General features: G+C 35.9%; 1 protein-coding gene across 1 annotated transcript; it reads left to right on the forward strand.

The window, feature by feature from the left end:
- Positions 1-585: 585 nt before the first annotated feature.
- Positions 586-1,714, forward strand: LOC110377278 (proteasome assembly chaperone 2). The gene has a single exon (XM_021336101.3). It carries the CDS (start codon positions 909-911, stop codon positions 1,647-1,649), a length of 741 nt encoding a protein of 246 aa, XP_021191776.2. The 5' UTR covers positions 586-908; the 3' UTR covers positions 1,650-1,714.
- Positions 1,715-17,096: the final 15,382 nt, after the last annotated feature.

Below are 17,096 nucleotides of genomic sequence, written 5' to 3' on the forward strand. Positions count from 1 at the left end.
TTTTTAATAGCCGGTTTACACTCGCGGCGCGGCGCTCGCCTCGGAGGCGGTTTTTTGGGCACGAGTCAAAGGGATGCGAGCGTTGCTGGCTCAACGCAAACCGAACGCACGAGAGTGTAAACAGGCACTCGCTACTTTGCGAGCTACGAGACGAGGTACGAGGCGAGGCGCGAGGCGAGAGTGTAAACTCGGTATAAGAATTTGAACGATAAATTATTACCTATCTACACTTAGCTGTAACAGAGGTAAGCCGAGGTCGTAGCTTTGGCGCGTGCAAACGTGCGACACGCTGTATGTAGCGTATTAGGTATGTATGTAAAACCACTTTGACTACATTATTCTACGTTTAAGAGGTTAATACTAAGCTATGCATTCTTATTAATGGCGGCTGTCAACTGCCTCCCTATGGAGGGTCAATGATTTTAAACGATAATTTGTACACAACATTTTTATCACCAATTGCATATTGACCGTCTACGGAGCGCCTTATATGTGCAGCATGAACTTTTTTCATTCTGGCAATCTACTTATGTAATGTCAACGTGACGTATTTTTGTTATAGAGGTGTAAAAACAGTTTGAGATAAAAATATCGATATGGACTAAATGGTATAAAATATTGTAATTATGTTGTTCACTTTCAAAGTAGGTTTAAGCATATTTCGATGTCTGATTTTTTTAATGAAAAATATATTTGTCGTGCAATATGAAATAATAGGTGCCTTCTTAATTTAACAGAATATCATGAAAAAACTGGTTGACATGACTAAACGTCAACGAAATCGATATTCATGGTATCATCTCTAGTACCTACATGAGTTGTAATATTTCTGTTTTGTTCAATGTTGTATTTGTGAAATTTGAAAGTATTTGTTGGTTAAAAAACTGGAAATTTTGAAGTGTATAAAAATGGATCAAATTAATAATTGGAAAACGTTAACAAACTGTGATTTGAATGGTTACACTCTTATTATACCAAGTGTGGCGGTTGGTAATGTCGCGCAGCTTGCTTGTGATTTACTTATTTCTTCATTAAACATGAGAAAAATAGCGCTATTATATAGCCCGGCATTTATTCCCATATCCGGATATGATCCCTATAAGATTGGGTCGACCTCGATGTCTGTTTGCTGTGAACTATATGAGTGTCCAGAAAGTAAAATAATTATTCTACAGCTGAGAGCGCCGCTAGTTTATAAATATGCACGACAATTTCTGAATGACGTGGTGGACAAATTCAAGGCTGAAAATGTGAAAGATATAATAATTTTAACAAGTAGTTTTGCTCATGAGAAGAGGCATATAATGTCATCTCAGTTCCGATATGTTGTCAATGATTTGAGTCCTCATACAAGCAAGTTGAGGACGTTAGACTGGGCAGAACATGAACATAGAGGAGAGACTGTAAAAATACTAGGAGGAGGTTTTGCTTCATTACTTTTTGAAATTAGTAAGGAGAAGTCTGTCCCGTCTTTGGTTCTGTACAAGTTTGCCTCGGAAGGAGACAATATACCAGATGCATTCGAAATGGTCCAGTATTTGAACATTATAGTACCACTGTTTGATGGCCCAGACATTTATTCACAACTAATCCACCCAGTGTCTTGGAACCTGATGTTTGGAGGACCACCACCAACAAATATTTACTAAAAGTTAACGTTAAATACTAGACAAAAAATAAAAATATTGTATTTTATTAAAAATTATTTTCCTGATGTTTGTTGTTTTAATTACATACCTATATATTTTTGACAATATTTTGAAAATAATTAATTCTATGTACACATAATAAGCATATAAGTACATATAGAAAATAATAGTCCTTGTCCGAGCTTTGTTGGACAAAGCATGATAGTTACGTTTATAAACAACTAGATGGCGCCACCTGTTTGCTAAAGTGTGAAAATGCAGGGAAAACTACATGTTATAGTAAAGTAGCCTGGGAAAGTTTGTCATTTCATAATCTGAAAAGTTTCAAGAATACTTTGAACAATGAATTAGTCGTTGGAGTTCGTATTTAATAAATAAATAATTGGTTTTAAATAAATCTGTCTAAAAAGTTCGTTATAAGTACCTACCTAGGTATGTTACGCTATCATGATAAAATTAGAGTAGCAAAATAAATATTATGATGAAAAGGAAAAAGCTTATTATATTGGAATCCAGATGAACATTAGTATTTCTCATAGACAACCATTATTCCTATGGGAAATGACTCCCTGTTTAACATTCTACAAAGAGAGCATGTTTTAATTAATTTGATCCCGACCACGATTACACGATACTCGGTAATAAACAATTAAAAATTCAAGGCAGATTTCATTATAAGACAGTAGGTTCATACCTAGTAGAGTTGTTGGGTATTCGCTTAGTGGAAAGTTTTGAAAATGCAGCCTGCAACCTACTCGTATAGGTCATGTAGGTACCTACATTTAAATAAGTGAGTATGTACATAACTTTTTGAAAATTAAAAATATGAATCGAAGGTGGGACGGCCGGAAATTACATACTTACCTAGGTGTCTATGGCATATTTTGTCGTTTCTTTTCCATGAGGCCCTTTTTTTTTGGAACCCTTTCTAAAAATAATAAAAATAAAAATAATGTTTCAGCTAAACAAATAACGTAAACCGCCTTCTTAAAGCGGATTTTTCTTAATCACCTAGTACCTATCCACGCTCTTAATCTATTCGAAATATGTTTATGTTTGTTTAAACAACAGTTCTGGAAAACACAATGTTGGCGCCCAAAACTAAACAGCTTAACAAGAGCAATAAACCCATATTTGTAGGTAGACCAACTTTATAACTGCTACACATATAATAATGAAAGTAATTGCAGTTGGATATCACATGGCCATTAAGCTTATGTGCCAACTTGGATTGCCGGCTCGAAATAATAGTGCGCGGATTATATTACCTTCGGACCTATAGGTGTTGTAGATAAGTTTGTATTATACTGAGGTACCTACCTACCTATCAAATGTAATTTATTAATGACTGTAGAGGTAGGGAACGTAATGTTCTTCATTTGCTAACTCATACTTAATTACTGGTTATATCTTTTTATTTTATTTGATTTCTTTATTGTCACAAAAGCATCTGATATGATAAAAACGTGGATTCAAACCAGATCAGCCCTAAGGCTGAATAACAAGACTAAAGACTTAGTTAGACTAAAGAATTATGTAGTCAATCTACAGATTAACTCAATAATTCCACTAGATATAAGTGCCTACAAAAAGAGCAGCCATGAGCAATTGTTGCAGAACCATTTGATCCACATACCATCATGCAAGCGCAGACACCTAAATATAGGTACACATTAAGGCTGTTCAGACAAATAATAATTCAGCTTTCATAATTTTGTACTACCTTAATTTTACTACAACACTAAGAACCTGTTCAAAACACCTAGTAACATTCATAAAATGTGAACAGATTTATTAGTTAAATGGTCCAGCTGTGAAGCGGTGCGAAGTTTCTCAGCACTCAGCGTCGGTTTATATTTACGTCGCCACACAGCAAAACAATTTAACTTTACGTCCGCTCCCGGCTCTAACAATGATTGCCGTTTGTCCGTATTTTCACCCACTTTCATACCAGGACAGCTAAACGACTTAATTGAAATAGAAGCAGGCGTAGTCAACAGATCCCCCGTAATTATGGCAAAATGGAAAAAATAACGACATTTGGGTTCATTTGGGACGTCTGTACCCATTTGGAAATGGAAATCCGTCTGTGAATTACGTAACAATTACTGTATATTCCCGGCAGGAATATATTTCGTTTTAGCAGTCGATGATGACACATTTAATAATGTTATTAAATTCATACCCACCCACGAGTATCGATGGGTCGTTATTACGAATAGAGTTGTATTATATTTCGATTATATACCTATATTAATGTACTTAAATGTAGGTTCCTATCTCTAAGTTCTAGCCGACGGGATATAAATTATGAGAACAGTTGCAAAGCACCATATGTCCTACCTACGTACGTAGTGTCTCGACTCGAGGAGCTTGTTGATAATATCGCAAATTCATCTTCCCCGCAACACGAAGGATTGAAGAGGTGGTATTTTGGCTAGGTATGTTATATTCTCCACTTGATTTGCGGACTCAAAACACGAAATCATATTAGGTACTATAATGAGGAGAAAAAGAAAGAGAAGAAAGGAAAAAAGAACCTTATCTCGGAGCTAAATAATCTGGTTTCATGTTAAAACTTATCTTTAACTACACACTTCCAACGCACTGTAGTAGACAATGGCTTGGTAAGAGTGAACAATATAAATCTGGCAAAAATAAAGTGTGTATAAGAGTAGGGATTGAACCCTCTGTGGGCCACCCAGCGCGCACTAAAGTGTTATAAATCGCCTGTTATCGCCTCTGAGCAATAACTACTTTATGGCGCTATAAAGACAACGCAACGTTATCTATCACATACTCCAAGAGATTTTCCTTAGAAGATTGAAAAAGGGAATTTAGGTCTCGACGAAAAAACGCTGTACTGTTTTGCTTTGTTCTTAGTTGATCTCCTCGTTACGACTTGAAGCGAAGCAAAAAATGATAAGAAATATTCCGAGCAACAATAGATATGAACTAAGATGCCTATTAGTTTACTTCGTTAGTAGTTTAGAAAATTAATGCTACGGTGCTACGATCGCTACGAATGGCTACGGGCTACGAGTTTAAAAATTCAAATGTTTGTACGCAGCAACTGTTCTAATAACCAGTAGCCTGACATCACGACTGGTCTGTACGTTCTATTTACCTCAAACAGCGGCTTGTCGCTTTATCCCAACATAATCGAATTTTGCCCTTTGGAATTGGAAATTGTTTATGTATAACTATGGCTGTCGAATAAATAAAATGGGTCACGTTGCGGTAGCGTGACGTGAACGTGTTCTAAATAAATATCTAACTTGTACCCATATTTTGTTGATGAATGGCCGCCACAGTATTTAGGGGCAAAGATAAACTCATAACGTTGTATTTAGGGAGTGCCTCACTTCAACTATTAAAATAAGCCGACTGAGCTCAAATTTTGGACAGGAAAATAAGCGAAGTTATTTAAAATTCAGGGTCATAAAAAATTATAATACAAAAACGCAACAAACATTTACACTACAATATCAAGGTAATTTCAGGGGAAAATAAATAAAATCTTATTTACCCGTTTATTAAATTCACAAAATTTCCGGTGGAGGCGAAATATTCACATTCCTAAAAGCTTTATTGCCAAAAAAGGGTCGCTTGTTTACGGAGTCCCAGTTAACCGGGTAAAGTCTTCATTTTTAAAACAAAGGGCTTCGGTGGGACGTGGGTTTATCTCACGGGAAGGCCGACTCGCCCGATCAATTAAACGTGCTCACATAACACACATTCGGCAGCCACTTACTACTACATCACTAGGGCTGTGACACGTCACACACGAGGACGTAGTTGCCAAGTCAAAATTGAACTCTGAGATTCGCTTCCAATCAGAAGTTCTGTCACTCGATATTGCACTAGTTGTTGCATCTTCGATAGTTATTATCTTATCGGGAAATGCGGTTTCAATCAACAGTTCAGGAGTTTGGTTACAGCCCTAGTAGCGAGATATGTGACGTCAACTGCATTATTTATTAGGTACTTGAGCGATATTTCCGCATCTGGTTTATAACTCGATGACGCAATGAAAGCAGTGTGCACGTGATGTTGCATTTTTATTGAATGCGGGCCGAGGTAAATGTGAGTTGGAAATTCGAGCCGAGATGATATCTCTGTGAACCAATATGTACTTTGCACATGTTTTTTATTGGAAAACTATGTATTTAGGTACCTGCATAACTGGAACAACTTTTATCTTTACACTTAGGGCGCGTTCAGATAATTCTCAAATCCCACCCAAAACAAAAATGTGAAAGACTGCCAAGTTCGATAATATGGGAATGCTTCGCCTATAAAAGAAGTGAGATCTGAATAAGTACCAAGTTCCATACACATACCTCAGTTAAAAATAGTTACTTTTTAATGATGTTACTTGGCAAGTTTTCATACACCCTGTTATAAACCATCTAAACGCAATGAATCAAGTATTCAATTTTCTATTAAAACTTGCCAAGTAATCATCATTAAAAAGTAACTATTTTTAACTGAGGTATGTGTATGGAACTTGGTACTTATTCAGATCTCACTTCTTTTATAGGCGAAGCATTCCCATATTATCGAACTTGGCAGTCTTTCACATTTTTGTTTTGGGTGGGATTTCATTTATTTTTACACGCTTTTTATTGTAAGGTTGTTTATTTTATTTTTTTCTTATGATGAAGTTAGTTAAAGAAATGTCTCATTTATACTATTTTTTAGATTTTTTAATATGCACTATGTTTCTTACAAAGAAATGAACTAGATTAACTAAATGGACTAGATTTACCAACTGACTGACATGACATGTTATCATATATTATGTTCGTGGATCAAAGTTACACATTCGTTATTTTCGAAAGTGATTCACACTTGGCCGTTTTCAGATTTTTACTTTACTTTGACTAAATACAAACCTTTGTACCATTCGAAGATATATTATATAAATATAGATAAATTTAGTTCGTTTTAGTTCCTTAGGGGTATAAATTTACACCGGGTATAAAACACCTTCATTATTTTGAAACCGACTCACACTTGGCCATTTTCAGATTTTTCCCTTTACCTTGACATAAAGACCTACCTCCATGCCAAATTTCAAGTCAATACGACCATTGGAAGTGGTCTAGGTTTTTGATGAGTGAGTCAGTCAGTCAGTCAGTCAGTGAGTGTATAGTAAAAATAGCGATTTTGTGAAGTCAATATCTCAAGACCTACAATAGGTATATTAATGAAATTTTGGATTTTAGATAAGTGAGGGGGTCTCAACAGATACTAGAAATTTGATATGCGTAAATAAAATAGATTTTGAGTTACAGGGGGGTCGAATTTGGCCCGAAATGGTTCGTGTAATATAACCCACGGCCGGTGTGTCGCCTTTTTTGCTCGAACTTGGCGGACACACTGCCGTGTGTCTAGATAAAAATACTTACGTCTCTAAAAGTACCCAGGTATTTGGTAATTAAAACTCACTTTCAAACAGATTGGGTTTATTCACACGAACCTGTCCACATATAAAAATAGCCTTTGGACTTTTAGACCTTTTTGCAAAACACTAAAGGTCAGGTTTTCCAACATTAGGTACCTATAGGTTATATGTAATCTGCGCCTGGGTAAAACCGACCTTTAAAAAGTCCCATGTTTTTATTTACGTAGGTTATCTAGGTATCATGAAGGGAAATATCTGCTTATTTATTAATATATTTCAGAAAGATTCTATCTCTGTGTTATTCTATAACTTATGAGAAGGTAGTGTATGTGTATGACAGAATATATCACAACTCTTTTCACCGCAATGGATACATTACACACGGCACAAAGATATTCATCGCGATAACAAACGACTGCTTCATAAACTGCAAAAGCTGCGATTTCCAAAGCAAATAAACTCCTTAATGGGTTTATCTTAAACATATTTTATCTCGCTCCATCTTAAGGATGATAGATTAAGTGGTCTCTCTCTACAATAATTAGGATGACAAGAAATAATGCTTCCCAATTGTTTGTCGTTGGGAACTTTGATTAAGTGGTGGAAGTTCGAAGCTCTTGATCGTTAAGTAGGCGGTTTCCACGGATATTTGTTAAGACAAAAGCCCAGTTTTCGTAAGCAGCCGTACGTTTTGTTAAGTACTAAAGAGATGGATTAACAATTCTGATTTCATTACACAATGTTTCACTTGTTGTTTTACTGACTTGAACAAGGAATAAAGTTGTGTAACGAAGATTAAGGGGTTTTATGAACGATATCAGATTGTTATGTGTCATAGGAATAGGCAGTATTTAAGCAGTCTGCTTCTATAGTATCAATCAAAACATCTCGTATCTCGTACTTTTTACAAAATTATTATCTAAAGAAAATAATGTTACTTGACGAAGGTCATAATGAACTCATTTCGTCGTCGGCATGAAATTGCATGTGCTCCATAAACAAATGATTTATTTAGCATGAAATGCAGTTTCTGTGAAGTTTAGTTAGTATCGATATATTGCAGTTGACGAATATACGACTAGGCGAGCGACATTAGACCGACCAGCTACCACCCGTTCACTGTGAGCGACCTTACCACGTTCAACCAACTGATAAATTTGGGCAATTTATCGTGAAATTACTCGATATTGCTGCGCTAACTTTTACATCCCCCCTCTCCACCCCCGATATATTGGCATAAAAGCCTGATCCGCATTCACACCCGTTCATAAAGTATCAAACTCAATTGTCACGTCACACATATCAGCTACACGTCGTATTGAAACGAGACGCTGTATTCGACGCAATGAAATATAAATAAAACAACATAATTCATAAAATAAACATCCTTCGCACAATACGATAACAGTTAAAAGGAACGTAACCCTCAGTAAAAGTTATCATTATGTTTACTTTTATTACTCTCTTTATTGCCCAGTTTTTTTACGACAAGGCTCCGACAGTCGCCAGAATTTAAGATATTTTTTCTTTTAAATTGAGGACAGCTTCCTTCGACTAAAATATGTAGCATTTATTTTTGGCTTATAAAATATATTCGCCACCCTCTCCGTTTTACGCAGTATGACGTCCAGGAATATCGCATAAAAGGAAATGGTGAAAAGATTTTTTATTCAGAGTGTGCGTTTGACCGCAGCTTCGCCTATTGGCAAGAAGATGCATGAGTAAATAGGTAGGGCACGCTTTATGTGTATGCAGTGGTCAAATATTGACATGCTACGGGTAGAATTGGATCGAGCGTGGCTGCGCGAACGGTACTAAAATACGCCAAATTTCCAGCTATAAACGTAAAATAAACCAGTGAACGATATACATATATTGATATTTAGTATACAGTGAATTGCGTAATTCTTTTAGCAACATCAATCAGACAGGAACGTTTAATCTTTTCACAGAGTCAAAACATTTTTAAAATACTGCCAATAAAAATGGAAAAAAGCGTTAAAAGTAATAGCTCTTCACAGTTTTATTGTGAGAGTGCGATACGGCTTTTGTTGAGGCAACAATAATAAAAAGTACTTTGAAACAGAACAATGTACGTAATTTGTATTGCAGGGATGTTATTTCACTTATACGTCGAGTTATTGGGGCGTAAGAAGTAAGTAATTATTTAGCTGCTAATACTGAGAAAGCGATACTAATGACTAACCTATTAATGTGCTTTTTATATCTTTGTTTTTTTGTAATCAATTATGCCTTGAAAAAAGCTGTATTTACGAGTTCTTTTCTGTTGTCATAATGATCAATTTACAAAATGTGTTTGCTGTAAACTAGTGTAAACATTGATAGTTTCAGTTTACATATTAAGTTCTTGTGTAACCACTAATTACCCTGTGACATTAGATAGCCACAACTATACCTAAATGCTAACACATTCTATTAATACTTAACTAAACGAGGGTGAGAATTATGATGAATATTTTAATTATTCATTTGTATTGCACGATGTTTGACCCAAATGAATTTTCGTGATTGCTATATCGCGGTTGAGCGCTTTGAATTAACCTAAAACTACTGCAATGCGAACATCTCTGTGGAATGTAGGCAGTAAGCCTTTTTTATAAAATAACCGGGTAATATACATACCGACAGAATTGGGTTGCTGGGGAGTTTGTTCCACCACTTCTTCCGTTTTGGTGGCTGTCTTTTGAAAAATTGACCTTCAAAAAGCGCTGATTTTCAGATAGCTTTGAAAAGTGATTTATACTTTTATATTTAAATTTCAATATAAATAATACTTGAGTAAGTATGTAAATCATAGTATGTGTATCAGTATATATAGTAGTATGTATATCATCAAATCAATGTAAATCAGATACTTTATTAATCAACATAAATGGGGTATCCTAACTCCTGAAAACAAAATAACAACATAAGCCGTGGTCACAAAATTATAAGCAGTTATCATCATACTAAAACCTCATTAAGGCGGGACTTATTAGAAATGGACCCATAATGGGGTGAGAATAGACAAAATGTGCCTTAACGACCCGTTGCGGCAACGTCACTTAATTTAATAATATGATAAGGGTACTTTAAATATAATTATACGTCTTATTTTCGTAGCAATATATTAAGGCCTTGAAAGGGCCGGATACATTATATGACGGTCTTTTCACCAAGTTATTATAAGAAAACACAAAAGAAAGAGGGAAGTGTGTCCTTTTAGGTTTTATTACTCTTTAAGTTCTGTCATTTTTTGTGCGTCAATTTTGTTTTTATTTTCAGTGATGCAAGCGGAAGTTTCTGATGAAACTTATTGTCGACAATGCAACTAGTATTTCTGACATTAAGAAAACACAAAATGTTAAGAATATAAAAAACTTTAAAAGCTATGTGAATTTAATAACGTACAATATTTATAACACTATAGATTAAGCGTGAATATTCACAGTTTTTTTCTACACAACCTGTATTTTTTACGCAGCTGTGTCAGTAATTGCCTAAGTTGCCATCGTGTAGCGCTCGTGTGGCGGTGTGTCGCCTGATTAAACTGCTTGCGCCAGATTACGACTCTATTACATTTTAAATACACTGTTTGTATGTACTGAATTCCAAATATAAAATTCATATTTAGAACATGAGAACAGTAGTCTAAATATGTATATTTACCTGTGTAGGGGTATATATGAAGGTAGGTATGTATTGTATATGTTTAATCGAGCTTACACAGTTGACCTTAAAGTCTAGCTTAGGCACGTGTGACAATGACGTCAGTTCTACACGTTTCTGTGACATGCTTTTGTGTTAGTAGGTATAGGTAAATTAGTTGTTTACTTTGGGTGTATAATAATGTAGTACATTATAATTTAGTAGATAAGTAAGATGTGTAAAAGTACTAGAGGTTTACCGCAGTTACCTATACTGACACTTCTCACAGCCTGAAAAAAACTCTTTCTTCGGAGTCCCATCTATGTATGTCGAAACCAAATCTTCAAATCAAAATGTTTCAGCCAGTCTAACGTAAAGGTGTTCCGAATAAACATACCTCCACGTACAATATTATTACGAGTAAGTTCATATAACCTCGAATAAGATTTTGGTATGAGACGAAGCATTACTGAAGTAAAGCTTATACATTTACCGTGTATTCTCTTGTAGGTAAGGTACACACAGCGCTTGGGAAATAGCTGAGCCACAGAGGAAGGAAATAAGAGTGGAGATGATATAATGCAGGTAGGGGGGCGATTTCTTGTAGGTCAAGTAACTAAAACTAACGAGGCATTCAGGTTCCTTGAGCCATCTGTCAATGATTGGTCTTGAACGATTGGTGTTTTTGTTTTCAAATCAAATCTGCATTTGTAGCATTGGCCCATAGATATATGCCTTAAAGATTAACATACATATTATATTTAACAAAATTGTTAGTATATAAAACTTAAAACTACAATTATTTTTAAATGGGCTGGTTCTTTAGAAAGCGTATGAGTGCGGAGCTGTTAACTTTAATCGCCTCCCGAACACCCGTAATTTGACGCGACTTTCGTAGAAGATTTTGCGTTATGACATCTCTGCTAGTCATTTTATCCTCCATGTATACACTACTCGTGGAAAACAGCTGAACTAACTACCACGTGTTACGTACTGCATCCATTGTTCCCGAGAGAATACTTAATATCTAACGGGTGCGATCGGTTCGTGCTGTGTACATACCCGCTAATTGTTTGCTCAATCATCTGGCTTAATGCTCCGGTAATACGCTAGTCATGTGAGAAATGAATTAGGACATAAATGGTCTGTGTATATAGGTTGGGATCGGGCGTCAAATGTAGAAGTGTTTTCTTTAAATAATTGTTGATGATTGGTGGGAGTGGGAGTTTTTTTTAGACATGGCAAAAATCATCAATTGATGATGAGGGGAAGGGGGCCGGTGAGGGAGTGTCGGACTTTGGCTGACTAAAAATCCATTGTGTTCCGTCATAGGCCTTTTATGTACCAGCGCCTCGGTAGCTCTTTCGAACAATATCCAGCAGGCCTTGGCACTGCTTAGGTATGAGAGATATTGTGAGCCTAGAATCTTGAAATCTCTGACAGTGTGACCCAGAAGAAACATGCCTGGGTTTTACTTAGTAAAGTTTCATTGTGCGTTATCCAAGTTCAATAAATAAAACCTTTTTTGTTGATCTGCCACTTACTAAGAAAGGGTTAACTATTACAGTATTTTGAGGATGAGGGTATTCTTCGATTCATTTATCTCCGGACTAAGAAAGAGCTTTCTAAAAATAGGCAAGAAATAAATAGACTGAATCTGAGTATACTTATCATAACGTAGGCAATTAGCCTAGCCGACCATACGTTAATGACTCATTCGGTTCACAGGCTATCCCAAAGAGGTTGTATATACATACGGTAAATATACTTAATAAATTCTTCATAAAGATCGAAGATCCGTAAAGGTTTTTTGCTATAAATACAAATAACGTGGGCTTTATTTTGATAATACTGTTGTTGCTATTTGATTGCCACGCATAATTGATTCATTCATATTAATGATTTTGTATAAGAAATTGTATAATTTTCCTCGTATTAAATGTTATTGATCGGCACTGCCTACGCTTGTTCGTTATATTTAATGCTAAAGGAATGCTGAATAAGATGAATATCGATATCAAATTGAAAGTGACATATTTCTTGAGACAGTTTAAAGGATAATAACACCTTTAGGACAGCATAAACGACAGTTTTTTTTTTACAACAACTGGCGACTATGAATTTTGCACATTTAATTTTCGAAGGAAAGTTGTTTTAAAAAAATTGACATTTGAGAATCTGGTTCTAAAACGATTAACGGACGGTCTTTGCACAACTTCGATAATAAATACATAGAAGTAATACTTCACTAAAATAGCTCATCCCAGCTTTAATAATGTTGAGTCCTAGTTCTCTTCGCCATACTCCATTTTTTCTGAATAACATCGTAATTTTCTAAAATATTGATCGCAAAACCAAAACAATAACGAATTGTTTCACCGTAAGAGAGTTTCAAGACAGGTTAATTAAAGTACGTTATTGGGTGTAACAATTCTGAACTACACGGAACCACTAAGTTACGACTTGAAAGTTCAAAATGAAACCTTTTCAGGCACCAAGTTACGTGGCTCGGTGACGAAGTACCAATGAAAGATACGCAGAAATATTCAGCCGGTAAGTTAATTTGGTGATTTCAGATTTATCAGCCATTGGTGTCCAAGTTATACTTAGAAATTATATACAAACTTAGAAAAGTCGCATTGGTACTTGCCTGACCTGGAATCGAACCCACACACTCATACTCGAGAGGTTGGTTGTTTACCCATTAGGCCACCACGGCTTCACACCGCACCGCAAGCGTGGTGATTAATGCTCAATCCTTCTCCGTGTGAGAGGAGGCCTGTGCCCAGCAGTGGGACGATAAAAAAAGGCTGTAGCGTTAATTATAAGTAAGTTTTATTTACACTGAAAACTATCTGATTTCCCGATTTTACTCGTGTTTCCGGGGAAACTTCTTACCGTACTCGGAAAAAATATAGCCTACATCACCTAATCAACACTAAAAAAATGTTTCAAATCGTTTCAGTTACCGTTTCTTTAGGGTAACAAACCGGAAAATGTTACTTCTTTTAAGTTAATTTTCTATTCCATGTAAGTATAGACATTGATAAGCATAAGAAATAAAGCTGAAGAGTTTGGTCGTTTACTTAATTACCTGAACTACAGGTCAAACCGAAAACGTATATTATAGTGAGTAGTATATAGTATATCTTACCTTTGTCTGGATGTATCAAGTTCCCATGGGATTTGGGTAAAGGAAGCATTAAACAAGTCAAATCGCACATTCAGCGTACTTATCAAGACATATGATAACACGTTATGGGTGCGTACACGCAATTTATTGTAATTTGTTGGGAGCACGTGAGGTAGTGACGGAGGTGTCTTATGTCCTTACATTATTTACAGCCGTTCGCAGTAGGTAAAAGATTTACAAATTTTGTTCTGCATTACATTTTTACAACAGGCTAAGTTCTCACTTATAGCATTGTAAAGGTCGCTGAAACTGTTTTATGTGACGTTATAATATTTTGCTAGTCTTATTTGATGTGCCTTAGATACATGCTTAATTAATGTAAACACTTTTCTTCGTACATATTAACAAGAGGTTAATTTCAATATAGCCCCGTATTTTCTCAAACATTTTACCTAAAGAATCCTTAACAGTTTTGTAACCCAGAACTTTGATTACCTGTATCTAAACTAGCAAGGTTTCCCTACAAACACAACTAACCAGACTGCTACTAACTGTAAGTGAAATACAATCTATGAGCGTTATTGAACATGTGAGGCTGTGCAAGCCTCGGGCCGTGGATAACAAAATGAAGAGCGGAGATGTCATAATGGAAAATCTCCTAAGAATGTAGCGGACCAAAATGCGGGTGTTCGGGGGACGACTAACGTAGTGACGTTTTACTTGCTACGCCTTTCTTTGGAACCCCTTCTTAAAACCAAATCACCTATCAATGAAGACGCCAGATGTCTGAAGGAACCCGACCACCTCGTTAGTTCACTAGCAAGCAACCGTACGTAATTGACCTAGAAGAAGCCGCCTGACCTACCTTCCTTATGGCATCTCCACTGATCTTTCCTTCCTCCGTGACTCAGCCCAAGCGTACAGGGCTTACGTTTCTTGTGTGCCCAATAAACAAGGCCTTTGTCGGCCCATCATTGGAAATGGAGATTAACAGTTAGCTCGAATCCTCCAAATACAATTAACTGAAAACAAACGAGACTAGGTCCAAAGTACTGCGAGTTAATCATGCGGAATTGAGATGTTTATTTGTTTTACGATTTTCTTTGTACAGATAATGGGTTTTGTGATCGATCCTTCGCACTAAACGGATACTATTGAGATTAACATAGTTTAACGAGACGGTTTAATCTTTGGTATGTTTTTAAAGTGTTCTTTTTTTCTTTTTTTATCTGCAATCAGTAACTACTACAAGCAGATGTCTTACCTTACCTTATGGATTTGTATGACATTCCGTGACTAAGGAGTGACTTAAGTAATCATTAAATGCATCTGAGTGGGGAGGTTAGACGTGTTTAGAGTGTGTCGCCAAAAGAAGACATCCACTTATTTTTAGTGAAGCTCATGATAGTGCAAACTAGAAAAGTGAAACTAAAACTACATACCTAAATCACAATCAATACCCAATCGCACACAAAAATATCGCGCTAATTAAAACTCGCATAGTAAAGACAACAGCCAGTCTGTTTATTTTGTTTGGAATTTATTTGTGTTGTCTAGCGACGCTGTCAAAGGCTGGCTGGAGCTGGTAGCATGGCCGAAGCCTGCGGGTCCTGCGAGTTGTGACTGACACCAGTAATTATGCGAGTCGACGCCGCGCCGCCGTGCCGCCGCGTCGCCGACGGCCTCACGACAAACTTTTAATTGAACCGATGAAACAGTTTTTGGACCTCTATTTTATGAAATTGTTGGCATGAAACTTTTTACAATATTATTAATATTACATTGTGTTTGATTGGCTTTTTAGTGACGTGATGTGAGTTGTGGAGTAGTACTTATGATCAAGTTGAAAAGTTCGGAAGTTTGTTGATAGATCATTTTAATTTAAGTATTGTACAAGTAAGATGTACATAAAATTATAAGTGTTATTTTGGTCATGAACATTTAGCACAAATGATTTGGTAGCTAGGTGTTTTCTTAGGTTCAAAAGCTTTGTTACTTTTTGAATCTTTGAATGATTAAATAAAAGTCGTTCTTATTTACTAGTACGCAGATCTCGTAAGCCAACAATAAATATGTAGGTACACCTAAAAATAAAACTGCTTCTTTAAACATCTCGATAGAAACAAATCCGAACAAATATTAAAATTAAATGTAGGTGAAATATATTAAAGAAAGTTAAGAAAGAGAAAACATAAAATTCAATCAGAGCGACCTTTTTCTCGGAGTTCCAGAGATATGTAAATTGTTTGTTATTTCGACAGCACCCGACTTTCGCAGTGAGATATTTTTTTCTTTAAGTACTAAGCTCTATTGTCGGCCATTGAACGTTTAGCTAAGTCCAGTTAACCTTTGTGTTTGTTATTGACTTTGTCTAAATAGATTCTCGAACAACTTTCCATTTGACGAATAAACCAATAAATATTGAAGCCAAAAATATGTCAATCATCGGAAAGTAATTTTAAAATATGTAATAAAGGTCTGGCACAAATTAGTTTGTGTTAACTTCTAAAGTATTAAGGTTATCGCTCGCTAACCCATCACGAGGGCTTGGAATCTTTCCAAATGACACTAAAAAGATGATACCTATTCGCCGTCAAATATAATCTTTTCGTAAATCGTATGTCGTAAGCCAACAAGCGGGTCGACGTAAAGCGCTATCTGGGAACTGGTAACAGTGAAGCTCCACCGATCCAATTTGTACAAAACTGCTGTATAATCAAGTCGTTTAAATTCACATTCTCCAAAAAATATAACTCGGTATTCCTATTCGTGTTGACTGTTACTGTTAACTGCGGTTGAATATTTTTGCATAATTATAGGTTTCTGACCAAACATGTTCCATCGTTCACGTTTTATTCTCAAGGGGCCCTGGGAGTCACATTAACGGCTGCATGAAAAGTGCTAAATGAATTCCTAACGAGTCAAAATTAAAGCATTTATCACCTTTAAATGTCACATTATAAATGTACAAATCAACAGTAATTAATAAAGGTGACTACTTTTGCTATGAAAGACATAATTTGTTATAAGGCTTATTATACCTACACCTAACTTGTAAGTTATTTTCCAAAGTTTATTATTATACCCCTATAGAGTAAACTCCATTCGATATAAATTTCCCTGCGCTTGATTATGCTTCGCAGCAAAGTTTCCCATGTCAAGTTGATCGCTGCACACTTCTATACAATTTTCACACAACATTGTTGCCACGAACGTTGAACTAAAACTCCAGGCTCTAGGGGCGAATATTTTCAAA

Source organism: Helicoverpa armigera, chromosome 23, assembly GCF_030705265.1.
Source record: "Helicoverpa armigera isolate CAAS_96S chromosome 23, ASM3070526v1, whole genome shotgun sequence".
In the NCBI taxonomy this organism is placed as follows: Eukaryota; Metazoa; Arthropoda; class Insecta; order Lepidoptera; family Noctuidae; genus Helicoverpa; species Helicoverpa armigera.

Excerpts from the sequence above, each read along its gene's own strand:
- LOC110377278 (XM_021336101.3), top strand. The coding sequence starts at position 909 with ATGGATCAAATTAATAATTGGAAAACGTTAACAAACTGTGATTTGAAT.